Raw genomic sequence first — 18013 nt, forward strand, 5'->3', positions numbered from 1 at the left:
AGAGATACGCCAAACACTTCAAGCTCTATATCTAATAAACCAACAGAGATACAGATACAGGCTACCACTTTTTGTGGACGAAGATAAGATAAAACATGTTTAGGAAATATTTAAACGATGAATATTTAGAACTCTTTATATGGACACTGATGAAAATATGCAAATTTGAAATTTTAGGAGTATTATTTTGCAATTATTCTAAATTATAACAAAAACTGACTATGTCAGATCTTTACACATTTCTGAGTGCTTTTATTATGTGCTATCTTGACATACATCTCATCATTCGTTTATTGCCTTTGTCATTGAACCACAACTACATGTCACTGGTTAAATAAAATACTTAGATTCACTGGATTTTTTTGACCTGAAGTGTACAATTTTTATCACATTATTGAACATAAACACTTTTTAATGTACACTTACATTTTTTTGTACATTTAGATGTAAACCTTTCTAAAATTTCTAATGCCAAAATGCAAGATATTCTTCAAATTTAAATTTTGAATGGATTTGACAAGTTTCTCACCTATGTTGTGAGTGAAAATTGAATATTTTTATAATTTATAAAGTTATTCCGGTTAAATATACCTGACACGTGCATTATTAAATAAAAGTTTAACAAATTTAGTATGCTGTGATACAGAATGTTTTATTTACCTTAAAATGGTGAAGATCTGTAGCTAATGGTAATTACTGCTTTCTAATAGGGAATTTTAAATAAGATTCTGGAGAAGATAAAAAACTTTACAGTGAACTGGCTTTTTTTAAAGAATTCATTTGGATAGTTAAACTGGAGAAGATAAAACAATTTTATGTTGGTGAACTAGTTATTTTTTTTTAAATTCATTTGGATAGTTAAAATTTAGTTATTTTTTTACTGTTTTTCTGGAAATTGGACTTTAGCACTTAATGTACAAAGCATGCATGTGTATATGCAATATGCATTCTTGGAAATAAAATATGTAAAATCCTGAAAATGAGCTATTAGGATTTTAAAAATACCTGTATGATGCCTATAAAACAGTGTTGGGTAAGTTAATTCTCTACAGTTGCTATATCAACTCTAATTGTTTTACTAATAGAAATTTATTTTAATAACTTGTTAAACGATTATAGGTCTTTCAAAGAGAAAGTAAACTAAAAATAATAATTCTAGTTGTATCTTCTATACTTATTGACTATTTATCATTATACAATATAAAGACAAATTATAGATTTTATAGATTATTATAGATTTTAAAAAGTAAAAATTTAACTTTTACAAGCTTTTACGGGATCTGAGTTTGAATTTGTGTCCTATTTCAAGGAATGTTTTTCTTTTTCTGACAGAAATGCGGGATTACCAAAGTCCACACTGGTGGGTGAGGAGGGGGGGGGGGTAATTTTGATCAATACTTTCCCAGCCTCAGATTAAGTTAGAGAGTCTAATATAGGAAAGTACCGATTAGAAATACTCTTGGCTATCATTGTAGTGTTACCCTGTATTCTGGTAGACTAACATAGCACAAAATACCTGAATAGTCCAAGAAATAATTTTATCCCAACACCTATATACAAAAACAAATAAATAAGTGAAACAACAATAAATAATATATAACAATTTCCAAATCAGATCTTTTCTCTTGATCCCAATAAATTGTTAAACCGATTCTATCGCTAGTAACTCAACGATAGATTCAACTCTCTGAGACTAAAAATTTGTTGATGCTAAAATCTTAAGTGCTCTATTACCTTAATTATTATTATACTTTGAAACAATGTAAAAACAATGTCAAACACTATACTGGTTGAACAACTTTTAACTCATTACTGCACTAAAATTAGTTGAAAATAATTGACATGAACACTTTATTTATTGGAACGTTTCCAAATGTAAAAAGTCTAGGAACAATAAAATCTGACGAGCCTAGAAATAATCATCATTTTATTTTAGAATAGCCTTAGACGTTTTTTGTTAGGAATTAAAGTAATGGTATGGAGCTCAAATCTGGATTCTTGGTATAATAAGCTAACACATTACTTATCATTTAGCTGCCAGATAATCGCTTTAAGTACGAAGTTTAAAAGATGCCACTACTAAAGTTTAGGTGTAAAATTAACATGTTTACTTTTAGGGGCCAACTGAAGCAGAACGTAAAATTGAGGAGCTAACCAGGCAACTTGAGGAAGAAATGGAAAAGCAAGAAGAGGAAGGAGAATATTTTGGTAAGTAATCTTTCTCTTATCTTTTAGTTTTTAAACCAAGATCAGAGGAAGCTAAAGAGCTATCTAATTATTTTAGGAAAAGAATAGCTAGAATGTGTCTGCTAAGCAAAATTTGTCATTTTGAAGTACCGTATCATTGAATACTAAACAAAAATAATTTTCGTCCAAGTGGTGTGTCACAAGTACGTGTTATATTTGTATTGACACCTAAGCATGATTATGGCTACCAACTAAGAGCACTGAGCCTGTTTGAGTATCTAGTGTTGTCAAAACCATGTAATATCTACGCATTGCCAACTAAGCCCGATATGTAGCTCCCAGCTCAGAGCACCAAGGCTGTATGAGTACCTAGTGTTGTCAGAACCATTTGATATTTACGCATTGCCAACTAAGCATGATATATAGCTCCTAACTGAGAGCACCAAGGCTGATTGTGTACCTAGTGTTGTCAGAACCATGTGATATTTATGCATTGCCTACTACACGCAGGATATGTAGCTCCTAACTGAGAGCACCAAGGCTGATTGTGTACCTAGTGTTGTCAGAACCATGTGATATTTACGCTTTGCCAACTAAGCACGATATATATCTCTTAACTGAGAGCACCAAGGCTGATTCTGTACCTAGTGTTGTCAGAACCATATGATATTTACGCATTGCCAACTAAGCACGATATATAGCTCCCAGCTCAGAGCACCAAGGGTGTTTGAGTACCTAGTGTTGTCAGAAGCACGTGATATTTATGCATTGCATACTACACGCATGATATATAGCTCCCAACTGAGAGCACCAAAGGTGTTTGAGTACCTAGTGTTGTCAGAAGCATATGATATTTATGCATTACCAACTACGCACGATATATAGCTCCCAACTGAGAGCACCAAGGGGATATTTGAGTACCTAGATGTTGTCAGAAGCCTGTGATATTTATGCATTGCCCACTATGCACGATATATAGCTCCCAACTGAGGGCACCAAGGGTGTTTGGGTGCACCTGGGATCATTCTGTTGTGTACAATATTATAGAAATAGGATCATTGTCATGCCAGCACTAGAATACTGCCCATTGTGTAACTTGCAGTTTGTGGTTTGGTTATCAACATTGCCAGAGCTATTCATAGGGTTTGTGGTGGGTGTGGTTATCAACATTGCAGGGCTGTTTGTAGGGTTTGTGGTGCCTGGAACAATCATAGCCTTGGTGCCTCCCCACTCCACAAATATAAATATAATATCTAAATATAAACATAGTTATCAAACTTAAGGTATCTGTATCTATTCTTTACAATTTTGTTTTCATGCTTGTATGCTCATCATCTAAACTCTGGCTGTGGGCTTTGTTGATATCATGCTTCCTGCTTCAGCTTATAACATCAACCTCCCTATTCAATGTACAACCATGGTACTCAGGGCAGGTTGCCCCTCCCCATAAACATTGCCATTTGTGAAGTGCCTGATGATGAAATCATCTGCACAATAAAAAAAGTAATATTGGAAAATGTATTAATTTACTAGTGATAATAATTACCATTGGTGTTATAATTTTTCCTGGTCTAGCTGTTTCTTTTTCTTTTTTTATGATCACTTTCTATCATCTAATTATTTAAAAATTAGTTTACATCATTTTTACAGATTTTGTATTCTATGCGTTATATTTAGTTGTCTTAGTCATTTTTAATTTTTACAACAAAAAATTTGTAACTTTCATTTTTTTACCATGTATGTCTGGTTGAAATGGACAATTCCAGTGCACGTGCACTTGGTTATAATTTATACACTTTTGTGGCATTTTGGTTTGATATAACATTTTGCCTGTGCTGGTTGAATTTGTCAGTAAGTTGTAAATAGGAATGTTTTGAGGTACCTGCCCAGACACTCGTCTACTTCCAGAACAGTGGCTTTTCACAAGCAAGACTTATTATCTCAAAGGAGGAGGAAATTATGTTGTCCCTCCCCACCAGCTCCTCATACTTGGATGTTCTTGCAAACAAAAATTGAGTGCCCCTATGTCATCAGTCATTCACTGCTCCCTCCCCCCCCCCCATATTCTTACCACCCCTTTTCATCATCCACCAGCCATTTCCATATAGTAAGGCATACATTAATTATTTACACCTCACACGTAAGAAACCAGAGTATGATTTAATACGTTCAATCCCGATGACCCCACAGTAGTGTTGTACACATGTCACACCATCAGTACTGATGACCCCACAGTAGTGTTGTACACATGTCACACCATCAGTACTGATGATGCCACAGTGTTTTAGAGTACAGGGGTATTATTAAGACCCAGAATGTTTTTTATTCATTAATACATTTTAATTATCGCTATATTAAAAAATGGTTATTAAGATGTCTCAGAATACCAAATTGACCTTGGTTTCTGGAAATCAGGTTTCTAAGCATTGATTATTTTTTTTATGTTAACAACTTGTGTGTCAGCTGATCTGATTAGTTGACTCGATTCGCGCAAGTCTCTCACATGTTTATATTACTGTTAGCTAACTCAGATTCTCGCTATTTTCTCATATGTTTCATTATTATGTCACGCCAACACCATTAGTATCGGTGACCAAAGTCACGGTGGTGTCAAAGTACTTATGTAAAAAGTAATATATAATCTATAAAAATGTTTTTATCCAGCAATTTTATTACTATACACACCACTTGTGTGTATGTATTATACCAAAAGTTTCAACACAAATATTTATATATGCAAATATATACATCTGATAGTACTGATTGTGCTACAGTAGTATCAAAGTAAAAACTTTTTTGTAAAAATAATTATATTTCGTAATTATAATGCTAAATGAATACAATAGGTTAAAAGACTAAGTTTGGAATTTTGGATACTACGCTGGGCTTGAAAATGTTAACATGCATTAAAAATATTTTTTTACTTTAAATACTTTGTTTTCCAAAGTTTATACAATTACAAGATTATATACAATAATAACAATAATTACTGTTAAAAACAACTTGATGGATTTTAAAAGTCTTTCTTGGAAGTAAAAATATGGCATGACCTATAGCTTATTTAAGTTTTTTTTCTTTCTTGTATATGGATGAAATTGTCATTTACTTCACCTATACTTAGCTGTTTGTTATTTATGATTTAATGCAAAGCACTGCTGCTCAATAAGTCTGCTGTAAATATTTGAAAAGGGCTTCTTAGCAAGCAATTAATTTTTAAACCTTCCATTGCTGGTACAAAGCCCTCATGGGAAATGTTCAAATATGTGAAAACAACCACTGTTATGGCTTCTTCTTGCAATACTGAGCGCGAGTGGGCTGCACATGATTATTGAAACACCGCCCTCGGCAGTCTGGCGGTTTGCACTTTTCAACGAGTCGCTGACCAGGGTGGATTAACAATATCTATTCAATGAAACCGATGTTAAAAATTAAAGTTTCGAATGTTGGTTTACAAAATTGCACGCCTAAGGTAATGACATTAAACTGATTTTTAAGTGCTACCGTACACAAGGATTGCTGGACATTTTGGACATCCAGACGTAATTTTTTTTTTTGAGTACCATAATTGAAATGTTATCACATTTTCTACAGGCAATTTATTGCGCCATATTGCGCTTGGAGTGATGAGCTGAGTGAACTTGAGGTAGTGCTGGGTGTCACCTAGTAGTGATGTGGAAGGCTTCAAGAGTATATTGCGCTTGGAGTGATGAGCTGAGTGAACTTGAGGTAGTGCTGGGTGTCACCTAGTAGTGATGTGGAAGGCTTCAAGAGTATATTGCGCTTGGAGTGATGAGCTGAGTGAACTTGAGGTAGTGCTGGGTGTCACCTAGTAGTGATGTGGAAGGCTTCAAGAGTATATTGCGCTTGGAGTGATGAGCTGAGTGAACTTGAGGTAGTGCTGGGTGTCACCTAGTAGTGATGTGGAAGGCTTCAAGAGTATATTGCGCTTGGAGTGATGAGCTGAGTGAACTTGAGGTAGTACTGGGTGTCACCTAGTAGTGATGTGGAAGGCTTCAAGAGTATATTGCGCTTGGAGTGATGAGCTGAGTGAACTTGAGGTAGTGCTGGGTGTCACCTAGTAGTGATGTGGAAGGCTTCAAGAGTATATTGCGCTTGGAGTGATGAGCTGAGTGAACTTGAGGTAGTGCTGGGTGTCACCTAGTAGTGATGTGGAAGGCTTCAGGAGTATATTGGAGTTTTTCACTTCACCCCTAACTTTTAACTAGGGTAGTCTGTATGTGTTTTTCCACACATCCCATGAATAGTCAATGTACAGTGAAGACAGTTAGCATGAAAGTTGGTATATTGAATTGTAAGGCACATGTGAAGTAATGATTTTTTAATCTACAGACTATAAGAAGATGACAAGGCAAGCTCAAATGTGGCACTGGAAACATAATTAATTAAAACCAGAAATATGTTAATTAATTATGTTCAAAACATAAATAAGTACCAGCGTGGATCAATTCACTTTGGAATGCCTGTTTTGTAAAGAATGAGTATACTCCTAGTTAAAATGTATCAAGCGATTTAATATTGCTACAATGTAATTAAATAGTCAGCAGCCATCTACACGCCGTCATGAAGTTGAAAATTAGAATACTATTCCTGATCTAATGTTGAGAAGATTGATGTTTATTTAGGCTTTAAAAGATCCTGAGCATTTTTTGATGTAATTCTTCACAAAATATTTTAGTAGGTGAGTATTAGCAAAGCCAATCACTTGATGGGCTGCAAACATTTTATTTCTCTCTTGTATGATATCTTGAGAAGGAACTGATAGATATACTACATGTATTTTCATTTTTATGTTAGGAAGATCGGGTTTGATGATGATGGTTGTCCCCCATAGGAGTTGGCTGAGCGTTAGTGAATGTTTTGTAAATTAATCTTATGGGTCACCATGATGGTAAAAAAAAAACTTGGACAATTAAGAAGTTTTTAAACAGAGTACAATCATATGACATTTTAACCCTTCCCACGCGGTAAACGGATATATTCTTCAAAGTCTATTTTGTGTCATTTAATAAATTGTAGTTGCCATGGAATCTGCTAGAGTTCAAGGGAGTGTTGAATACTTTTTCCGAAAGCAGATGTTACAGTTTGAACCTCATTGGTGCATCGCAGTGGTGGGAGGGCGTGGCTTTGTCCCTCGTGGCGTGATTTAGCCTCAGTCTGCGGCAAACCATTACGCGGTAAACGGATATATCCCAGCACGGCATATTTTAGTGTTTAACGCTGTTTTGCCATATTTCCTTATTTACTGTTCGTGTTCCTGTTGTATTTAGCAATATATTATCTTTTTATTTTGTTATTACTTTATTTGTTGTGTCGTTATAGGCCTATATTGTTCTATGCAATAGCAAATCCTGACGATTTTTTGTAAAATTTGAAAATTTGTTAAAAAATATAGGGTTATGATTATTTTATAATAGCGTATTATTTTTATTCCTAATAGCCACCACTAACTAAAAAAAATTAGAGTTGGTAAATTGTAAAAAAAATTTAAAGTTAATTACGCGTTATGAGTCAAAATTGAAAGATAAATTCCGCGTGGGAAGGGTTAAAACATGTAACATTGTGACATGTGTAACCTAATGAAATGAGTAATAGACTTGAAATTTTGCATGCAACCTCATGATCCCTGGCATGCAATAGGTAGTAGTATGGTGTACTGGTAGCTTGTACCATTATAGGTTAATTCCTGACTACATCCAAACTTATTTTACTCAAAAACAATGTACTCTCTAAAGTTACAGTTTGTACTGATTATTAAGTTATTCCTCTGTAGGACCAGAAACATGTCTATGTTAATCCATTTTTATCTCAAAGTTCAAAATAGTTTATTAAAACAACCAAAAGATTGAAATTAATGTTGGATCCTCTGAGAGTCAGTGTTAATCAATCAAGTCAACCCTTAGAGCACTGGATAAAAATTTCTATATTTCTCCTTAGCATGCAATTAGTTAAAAAAAAACTAGTGTTATTTAACTTAAAGTTCTATTTGAATTAGGATTTCTGAGGTTAACGTAGGAAGTAAAAAATGAAGACAAATTTTTGTAACAATGTTTAAAAGATATTTTTACACATAAATATATGTAAAAAAAACATGAAATTTTCCAATAAACAAAAAAACAGAAAAACAACTATAATAAAATAACACAAAATTGAAATCTCTGTTAGTCATCCTACAGTCGCTGAAAAGAATGTTTAACTGTAACATACAGCATGCTACTTGACGTAGGAATAGAGCTTATGAGCAGATTTCAAGATATGCACTGTCATTCTCTATATTCAGAAAAAGTCGTCATACGCACCAGCGTAAACGGAATAAAAAGGCATTTCAGATTGCTTACATGTGGCTGAGAATTACAAATAGAGCGTAGCTTACATTCAGTTAATATTTTAATGCATTTAACACCAGTTTTACAAACAATTGTGTGCATTCAGCGACAAAACAGTAGTGAAATTTGTCGTCATAAGCAAGTTGAAGTTATCTTTACCTCAATATGCATGGGAAGGGTTAAGTAAGGCTAAAAGTGAAGAAAGAGGGCTATTTACCTTCTGTAAGTACTATTTAATCCAACCTCATTAGAATACCATCATAAAGAGCCCAAGTTGGTTAAGGCATCAGCTCTTTCATTCCCAAAACTTCCATCATGAATGGGACCCTACAGTCACATTTTTTATTCTGCCAAGGAAAGAAACAATGTGATAACAAGAGTGCAACTCCTTTAACACTGCTAATCCTTCAACTGCCTATACCACAGATGAAGATTCTGACTAGCACATTCCATAATGGCTGTGACTTCTGCCTGAAAAACTGTGGGATTAGGACCCATACGGACCACGAGCTTCTTGCTTGGTCTCTTTCTCACAATCCCAGCCTGTACCATTTTTTGTTTTAAAGCCATCCGTAAACCATTCAAGTTTCGCTGGTGGTAGAGGTTCCTTTCGCTCTGACCAAGCCTCCCTAAAAGTATCACAACTGTGAAGAGTTTATCAAAAGAAAATTCAGACCAGAGATCATGTGCAAAGCATCCCTCTGAATAAGGATACTAATTTTGCTGTAAGTTCATGCCACTCTTGCAGCCCAAGGTTATTATAACCCTTACCTACTAAGGACAATAGGCACTCCTTCTGGCCATAGCCCAAACAATGTCCTAGGGAGCAAGGTTGAGACAGCAGTTTAGAACTACACCTGGTGCACATGGAAGGCACTTAGTGGTGGTATCCTACGCTATCCTTTGGATGTTAGCCAAACTGGCTACTGCCATCATGACCTCTTTTTTTCCACCAGACAACAACCTAACACAATTCTAATCACGAAGACATTAAGCCAATACTGAAGCCTTGGCTCAAGTCACAAGAGCCTCCTATATACATTACCCACCACTTTTCGCCAGTGACAAGAAAGAATAGATCTATATAGGTTTGGAAACTTGTCAACTCTGGGCTCAATCAAAAGGTAAAGAAGTTATTGGGATTTGATCAAATGCAGAGGTGCTTGAACCTAAGTATGACTGACTGTCTGCTTACATCACTAATCCCCTGATTGTAGGATTCATCAGTCTTGAGGAATCAGCGGTTTCCTCAGATATTTCTTCAAACATGATAAGAGTGTTTTCATAAACCACTGCAAACTTGACCTAAACTTGACACAAGTTATTTATATGCTCGCATATCAAACCAATGTTAGCATGTTCCTTTATTGTGTAGTGTGTCTTCATTGTGCCAATGTCATATCAAAAACTTTCAGAGTCCAGAGAATAATAAGTTTTTTCATAGAACGCAGACAAAGACAAATCAGTTGGTCCTCCATTGTTACAAGTGCAGCTAGATGCTGTCTGTGTACTGGTGGGCTTTTAGTTTGAGTCCTTTGCGTTAGCTTTTTGTTGTTGCTTACTGTGAAACATATGAAACAGTAGTATCTTGTCGTATAGGATTGTAATACCAGTTTTCAGTGCTTTAGACATTTTGCATTTTCAGTCACAATATTTTCCACCTATTATATTCTTATGAGTTAGAAAAAAATTCTTTTAAGAGTGCTCAGTAGTTAATAAGCACCTTAATTATTATGTCTGACTTAAGTGCTATCACAATTCGATCTATTTTAGAGCATTTATATTACATGTCAAAGATAGTGTACTACTAGTACAATCAACATTACTAATAAATATGGTTAAACAGAACCATGTGACTACAACTAGCCTGGCTATTGGTTTACAAGTAATTGAATTATGAACTACAAATTGCGATTACTAAACTACTGAAGTTGAAAAATGTATGTCTAAACTTATCATTAATGTCAGTACGTTCTGAAAATTGCATTAAATATGAGTAGTTATGTGTGTATCTTCACGTACACTTTCCATCACTTGTTACAAGATACTTTCAGACCTCTGCAATAAGCTGATCCTAGCGGCCGTGGCGTTTGCTAAAAAGGCGTTACATTTCGACACTGTCTTACTCACTAGAGAGCAAAGGTGTTGACCGTTGGGACTGGTTATATATCCATGTTTGGGTGCCACAGCAGCGCGAAGCCCGTCTCGGAGCGGACAGTCCACTCAAACCGAATGTCAATGACACGATATACCTACTTGTACGCACGCCTGCTTTTTAGACGTCTTGTCGGTCTTAGGACGGCCTTCACCAACCAGCCCATGTAACTTGTACTTTTGCCAATGGGTAACTCTCGCCGACCTTGCGATTTCCGCTGGTAGGAAATCGGACGCGTATTAAATTCAGCGCCGCGCGCGTTTCTGTTTACCCCAGCCGGGTTTCTCAAATCTTGTTTGGTGTGAAATGTGTACGCTGTAACACGTAACAGGTATATGTTTAAGATTGAGATCTGTCTTCCTTCACACATGATGGCCATTCTTGATTAGAAGAGAATTGTAAGGTCCAACAACCTCACGTTGTCGAGGTAAGAAAGTCCGCTGCATGTGTCATACTGGTGGTGACATTCTAACTTAAGATCCTCGCCCTTGATCGAAGTCTCCGATGGCAGAAGTCCATGTAAATGTACCCTAGATCTAAGGTCTCCGATTGCAGAAGTACGAAGTGTTGTACGTGTAAATGTACTCTTGAACGAAGGTATCCGATTTCAGAAGTTGGATGTGTAATTGTACCCTTGATCGATGTCTCCGATGGCAGAAGTCACGTGTAAATGTACCCTAGATCTAAGGTCTCCGATTGCAGAAGTACGAAGTGTTGGACGTGTAAATGTACCCTTGAACGAAGGTATCCGATTGCAGAAGTTGGATGTGTAATTGTACCCTTAATCGATGTCTCCGATGGCAGAAGTACGAAGTGTTGGATGTGTACCCTTGATCGAAGGTCTCCGATGGCAGAAGTACGAAGTGTTGGACGTGTAAATGTACCCTTGATCGAAGGACTCCGATGGCAGAAGTATGAAGTGTTGGACGTGCAAATGTACCCTTGATCGAAGGTCTCCGATGGCAGAAGTATGGTGTTGGCCGTGTAAATGTACCCTTGATCGAAGGTCTCCGATGGCAGAAGTATGGTGTTGGCCGTGTAAATGTACCCCTGATGGAAGGTGTCCGATGGCAGAAGTATGACGTATTCTGTGGGTTGCCCCGGTAGCGGTAGTGTCGCGGGGGCTGGCGCGGCGTGGGTCCGTCAGTGGGCTCGTGTCCGTGTCGCGCTGCTCTTGTACCTGACGAGTGCTCCACGTGCTCCTGCGGCCACCCACGCCGTGTGACGGTCCTCAGAAGTGGTGCGGTCGCTGGGCTAAACATTGCATTTCCGGGAACTCGGGCACTGGTCGATTCGATGCAAGATTGTGTCTGTGTGTGGACTAGCTGATATCGTTATCAACAGTTTTCAGTGATAAAGTGTTGACTTGTAGATTTTAGTTGTAGACCATAAGTTGTTTATGTGCAGTGCAACATAAATACTAAATATTGTATTAAGTGGTGTGTGTAAAAGCCAAAGGTTATAAAACGCGTAAGCTTTGAGGAAAGCCGTTCAATATTTGTGAGCCACAAAAGGTTGTTTATAGCTTTTGTTTGTTTTTTTATTTAAAATTTAACTTTAATTAATTGTCGTTTCGAATCTGTTATTTTAAAGTTATTAACTAGTTCCAGAATATTATGACTGTTACTTTTGTTTTCCAAAAAGATGTGGCAAATTTTTATATCTCCGTAATATTGATGGCCCAGCTCAAATAACAATGTTGCTAGTTTTAATCTTGAAACGCAAATTATAAAAATGCTTCTGTCCGTGTACCATAATTTGCAAACACGAATTTTCAACTAGGGCACAGAATAATCTTCGTGTTGTTGTGTGATAAGTTTCTATCGTGTTATAAGATAACTCTGTGATATCCCTGTTTGCCTGATTGAATGAGCCAAAACATAAATTTTCTTCATATTCATGGCTTACATATAGAAGGGTGCTTCTTACGAAAATAATAAAATATTCATAAATGTAGTACATTTTCTGCAAAATTATTTGTTTATGTCGTAATGTTTTTTTTTTTTTAACTTATTAACTTTAACTTATGTGGCGTTTAGTCATTATTGTATGTCATTGCAATTATTTATTACTTGAATTGTGACAACGGGACTGTCATAAACAATTCTTTATAATATGCAAAGACCGTTAGTAACAAGTTTTTTTTTAATAAAGTAAATGTCAAATCCAAAACATATCAGAAAGGCAAGTCGGCTATATCCCTGATTTATAAACACGGTGTTAAATTTCGCATACGATAAGTCTCTAAAGTGCACTTGTTACACCATGAAACTTTTAATTTTAATTCCGGATACTCTTCATTTGTAAATGTGATTGGAAATCGAACGAATCAGCGAACACGATTTTTAATTTTTTTTACGATACTCTGAGGAAACCAATCGATCGCTGGAGAAATTCCACTGCGGTAAATGAATCGTGTAATCGATCCATGAAGAATATTAATGTGTACGGTGTGTTTCGATATTGTAATCGAGCTAGATGTCGATTTGAAATGTTATTTTGGGCTGAAGATGTAGTTGTGCATTCATAGTGCATTGGCGGTCTGATACAATAAGTGGCCTTCAAACTGATTTACGTCCGTGGGCTGATGTGGACTCCCTGATGGACAGTATACATGCGACATGCCATAAGCGATTAGAAGAACGTAGTAAAATCCACAATCATCACCTCTTAAAATTTCGACGAAAGCTTAAGAAATCTAGTTGGTGGGAATTTAAAATAATGTACCTAGGGCATTCTGGAATTGTATGGAATTAGTTAGCATTCTAAAAGTAAGATAGTTTACCAGTTTTTGTTCCAGTAATTTATTGAAGTCGTCATCGGTATAGGGTAAAGTAGGGGACAAATATTGCCTAAAAATAAGCTAAAGCCTTATTTACAGAGCTGTCCATTTAGGATAGTAAGAAACCTATTTGCTGAAGATTTTCAAAAGTGTACCTAGGACATGCTGGACATTTATGGAATTACGTTAGTTACACTCTAAAATTAAGATAGTTTTAGTTTTTGTTTTAGTAATTATTTAACTTGTCACAGGTATGGGGTAAAGTAGGGGACAAATATAGGCGTAAAAATGTATAACTAAGTCTTTTTGTGTTTTTGAAAGCCTTATTTACAGAGATATCAAATACTCAAGTCCGTTTAGGATAGGGCTTGTAGATGCTAACTTCTATACTTGAACTACTTTGAAACTTGTACTAAAGTTCGAGCTGTCGACCCACGCTCGCCAATCGACCATCCTACTGGCAAACCTTGGCAACGCGCCAAAATATTAATTAATGGCAGCTTAAAAGATCCTTGTAATACATGTCGGGCACAACGTCATTTATTCCACGACGAGTGCAGTGTAAATTGACTCGTGATCAATTCCGAACATACGGATCGATACTGATAGATCTACAGTTTGGTGAACGAACCAGGATTTCCCGGACATTTGCCATCGTTCAGTGAAAAAAATTAGTAACACTACGTTTCGAGATCTGCAATCTGATCTCTTTTTCAGGTAAATAACTTTGTTTTACCTGAAGAAGAGACCAGATTGCAGATCTTGAAACGTAGTGCTACTGATTTTTTTTCACTGAACGATGACCAATGTCCGGAAACACTCCTGTTCCCTTCACAATTCTTCCATCGTCAAAAATAAACTTCAAACAAAGTACAGTTCGGTGTTGTGTACAAGTATAATTAAGCGGAACACCGCTTGAGTTAGCCGAGCGTGTCTTTTTATCAGGACGAGATAAGGCTGGTGGTGCGTGACCTTTGTTGCTTGACCTTTGTCGCTAAATGTCCCAACATCCGTCACTGCGGTGCTCGGCGCGGCGCTGCCAGACGTTTAGTCACTATTGCTCTGTCGTAATACATTTTGTAAGCCATTATCAATTCTGTAGAGCATCGACAGCACGTTTTTATTCAGCAAGACAGCAGGCTAATTCCTGTGTTTGATACAGAGGTTTGACCTTCGTTGTAGTCGCCCTCTGCTCTACTGTAACCGTACTGCTTCACTGCCGTATAAAGTCAACTGCGGCACTATTTGGGGGTTTTCAGTTTGCTAACCTAGAAATTCGTGGAAACGTTTCATTTGAATAAATAGAATACCTCTGTCGCAGTGGGATTGGAAAACAAAACTCGTCGTTCAGTACGTAATCGCAAGACTTGTAAAACTGAAAATATCCACTTGTGGAAAACTGCTAGTTTTTTATTTCAACTCGGCTTGCAGCGAAGGAATTGCTAAGTTTAAATTGATAACTTGCACGTCTTTAGGTACATGACTATTTTTGTACGGTGTATGATTTTCATCCTGAAACCGTCGTTGTGTTAATTCAAGTTGTATACGGATGTTTTATATTAGAGTGTAAAATCGGCTTGTTCCTGACTGATTACGTTGACAAAGTTTTCTGTTTGGCTTGTTATAGAGGGTGATCCGTTAAAAGTGCGTATTTTTCAGTGGTTAATGGAGGATGTGAATACAAAAATCCATTTTTTGGTCCAATACACGTGGGGTCGCAAATGTTTTGTTTCTGAGAAAAATTAAAAAAAATGTGAAAACTCCTCCCTGTAGGTAAATTTTTAGTTCCTTCGTAATAACACATAAAACAACCACCTAATGTGAACAGGAATGTAAAAAATTACTATTTTTACAGCAAATTGTTCAACATTTCTGACCGTTTGTGTTGATGCAAAGCTGATGCTTTTCGTAACATCGACTGTCTTATATTTTGAAATAGTGGGGGTTTTCTCCTACTTCTGCTGCTTAGTAACAACCACATAATGTGAACAGGAATGTAAAAAATTAACTATTATTACAGCAAATGTTCAACAATTCTACCGTTTGTGTTGATGCAAAGCTGAGCTTTTCGTAACATCGACTGTCTTATATTTTGAAATAGTGGGGGTTTTCTCCTACTTCTGCTGCTTAGTAACAACCCACATAAATTTGAACAGGAATGTATAAAAAATTACTATTATTACAGCAAATGTTCACACATTTTCTACCGTTTGTGTTGATGCAAAGCTGAGCTTTTCGTAACATCGACTGTCTTTATATTTTGAAATAGTGGGGGTTTTCTCCTCCACTTCTGCTGCCTTAATAATATTTGTATTGCAATTCTTGTTTACATGAAGTGGTTTCTTTATTTGTTACTAGCAGTTGCCCGCGGCTTCGCACGCAATCATTTTCCCGTTGAAAACAGTACACTATATTCCACTTAATTTCTTTTTTCTATCACATTCTAAACATTGCTGAGATAATTGATAGTCGTTCCTTCGTGAGCCTCTTGGGGGCGCATTATGAAGGTGTGTAGGCTACCATATTTCCGGCCTGTATCTTTCATGGTATTTGCTAGGTGTTGATAAGTTATTCAGAACAATTAATGTATATGGATGAATCTCGGTAAACTAATTAGGTTATAAAGAATCAAATTCGGTCTTGTTAAAATTAATTTTCTGTCTAAGATATTTCCAGTATTATTTAGGAGTGTGCCTTCAAGAAATGTATCAAAGAAACCCAATTTCGATCATTAAAGTGTCTTTTTTTTTCGGCTTTTTTCATTTACCTTCGATGTAACCAAATTCGACTTACCCTTATGTGCAAAACATTCACGGATTTGTACAATGAGGTTGTTTTCATAATAGCGTTTAATAGTATTTTCATTGCATTAGATAGTTTATTGATCATTGGTGCAATCTGAATTTAAAATTAGGTAATGACGTCTTCTATGCAACCTGCATTACACTACTGATCAAGCACTTTACAATAAAACTGTTTAAATTTTAAATGATGTAAACAAATGTTTCTGCCTTTTTGATGAACTTCAGCTGAAAGTATTAACAGCTGTTAAGTATCAGTTCGCTTTGTATTCCAAATATACAAAACTCAACATCAACAACAACAATTTATAATTAAAAAATTAATGAAATAAACTATTTAAATTGGACCCAAATTTTGAATCTAAACCATTCTCGAAAATTCCACTGAAAATACACACACAAAATTTCAATCAAAAATCTGGTCAAATAGTTTACGATTCCCATAAAGGACAAACACAAACATTCATATATATATATAGGTAAGGAGAAAACACATTCAGTTTCCCAGTAGCTGAACATAATTTGCGTTTTTCTGGCCCCCCCGAATCTCAAAGGGAACACCACGTGTTGCCTACAAGGAGGCGTTTCACAATTTATAAATTTTCTCTGGGAACGACTAAATTTGATACGCTACGTGTATTGAACGAAAATGTTTATATTCACATCCTCTGTCAAGCTTGAAAAATGCGCCACTTTTGTCGGAATCGAGTCCGGTATAGGGTGTGATTCTTCGCGGATTGCAATGAATGCGGAAAGTAGCGGAACTATTCCTGCATTTTAAACTGTCTATGCAAGAAACCCACCTGCGATAGTAGGGACAGAAGAAACTGGGGTTTTAAATGATATTTTTAATTCGGTGTTGTGAATTTGTCCAGAATATGATTTGCTATAGAAGTTATCTGTGACTAACTTATTAAAAAAAAAAAGTTATAAGATACACACCAATGAATAGAAAGAACTGTCATTGTTGTAAAATGTAATCAGTCTTGTGTGTATCAGCTTTAACGATACATAGGATAAGTAGGAACTATCAAAAGTTATTGTTCTTTGCCGAAATATATATATATATATATATATAATATATATATATATATATATATATTGGAAAACGAAATATAGATAAAATATTATCAATCTCCCAGTGTCAATGCTGACTAATGAGTCAACAGCGCATTCACGATTTGTCCCTTTTGAAGTGAAGATAATTGATCGAGAAATAAACAATCGAATGCTGAAATGAATTCCTGAGTAAAACTGAGGTCGTTTTTCACAGTAACTTGTAATATAGATTCTTCAAACTGATGGTCAAGCAATTCCCTATGGTCCACCGATGCATGGTTCTACAGCAATATAATCAAAAGCCATTATAGTTAATGTCTTATACTATAAATCATAGTACGGAGATACACCCACAGTTTCTGTGATCCCATAGTATAATTAACGTATAAAAAGTAACTCATTCAGAAGAAACTTTGAAAGACTTAATAAAGAAAGAAACATGTCCCAAATTATTCAACGTTTTCATTCATTTTATGAATGGAAAAGAGCCTTTCCAGGAAAGACTGGGTGTATTTCTACTTGTGAGAGTCGTTTGTTACAAAGTAGGATCGTCAAGCTATTTATTACGTACAGGAATACAGGTTTGTTTTAGTCTTACAATATTTGTGTGGGTTAACGGCTTAGAAGTATTTATTAAGTCCTTAGTTATGAAGCACTCTCATAGTGTAACTTTGTTGGGTACTCT

General features: G+C 35.9%; 1 protein-coding gene across 1 annotated transcript in view; it reads left to right on the forward strand.

Moving 5' to 3' along the window:
* LOC124364796 (LIM domain-containing protein jub) overlaps positions 1-18013 on the forward strand; it is a 70583-nt gene that overhangs the window by 3679 nt on the left and 48891 nt on the right. Inside the window, exon 2 of the mRNA XM_046820556.1 lies at positions 2118-2208. Coding sequence (XP_046676512.1) covers positions 2118-2208 — 91 coding nt within the window. The remainder of the gene's footprint in view (positions 1-2117; positions 2209-18013) is intronic.

Source organism: Homalodisca vitripennis, chromosome 6 (genome assembly GCF_021130785.1).
Source record: "Homalodisca vitripennis isolate AUS2020 chromosome 6, UT_GWSS_2.1, whole genome shotgun sequence".
NCBI classification, from domain to species: Eukaryota; Metazoa; Arthropoda; class Insecta; order Hemiptera; family Cicadellidae; genus Homalodisca; species Homalodisca vitripennis.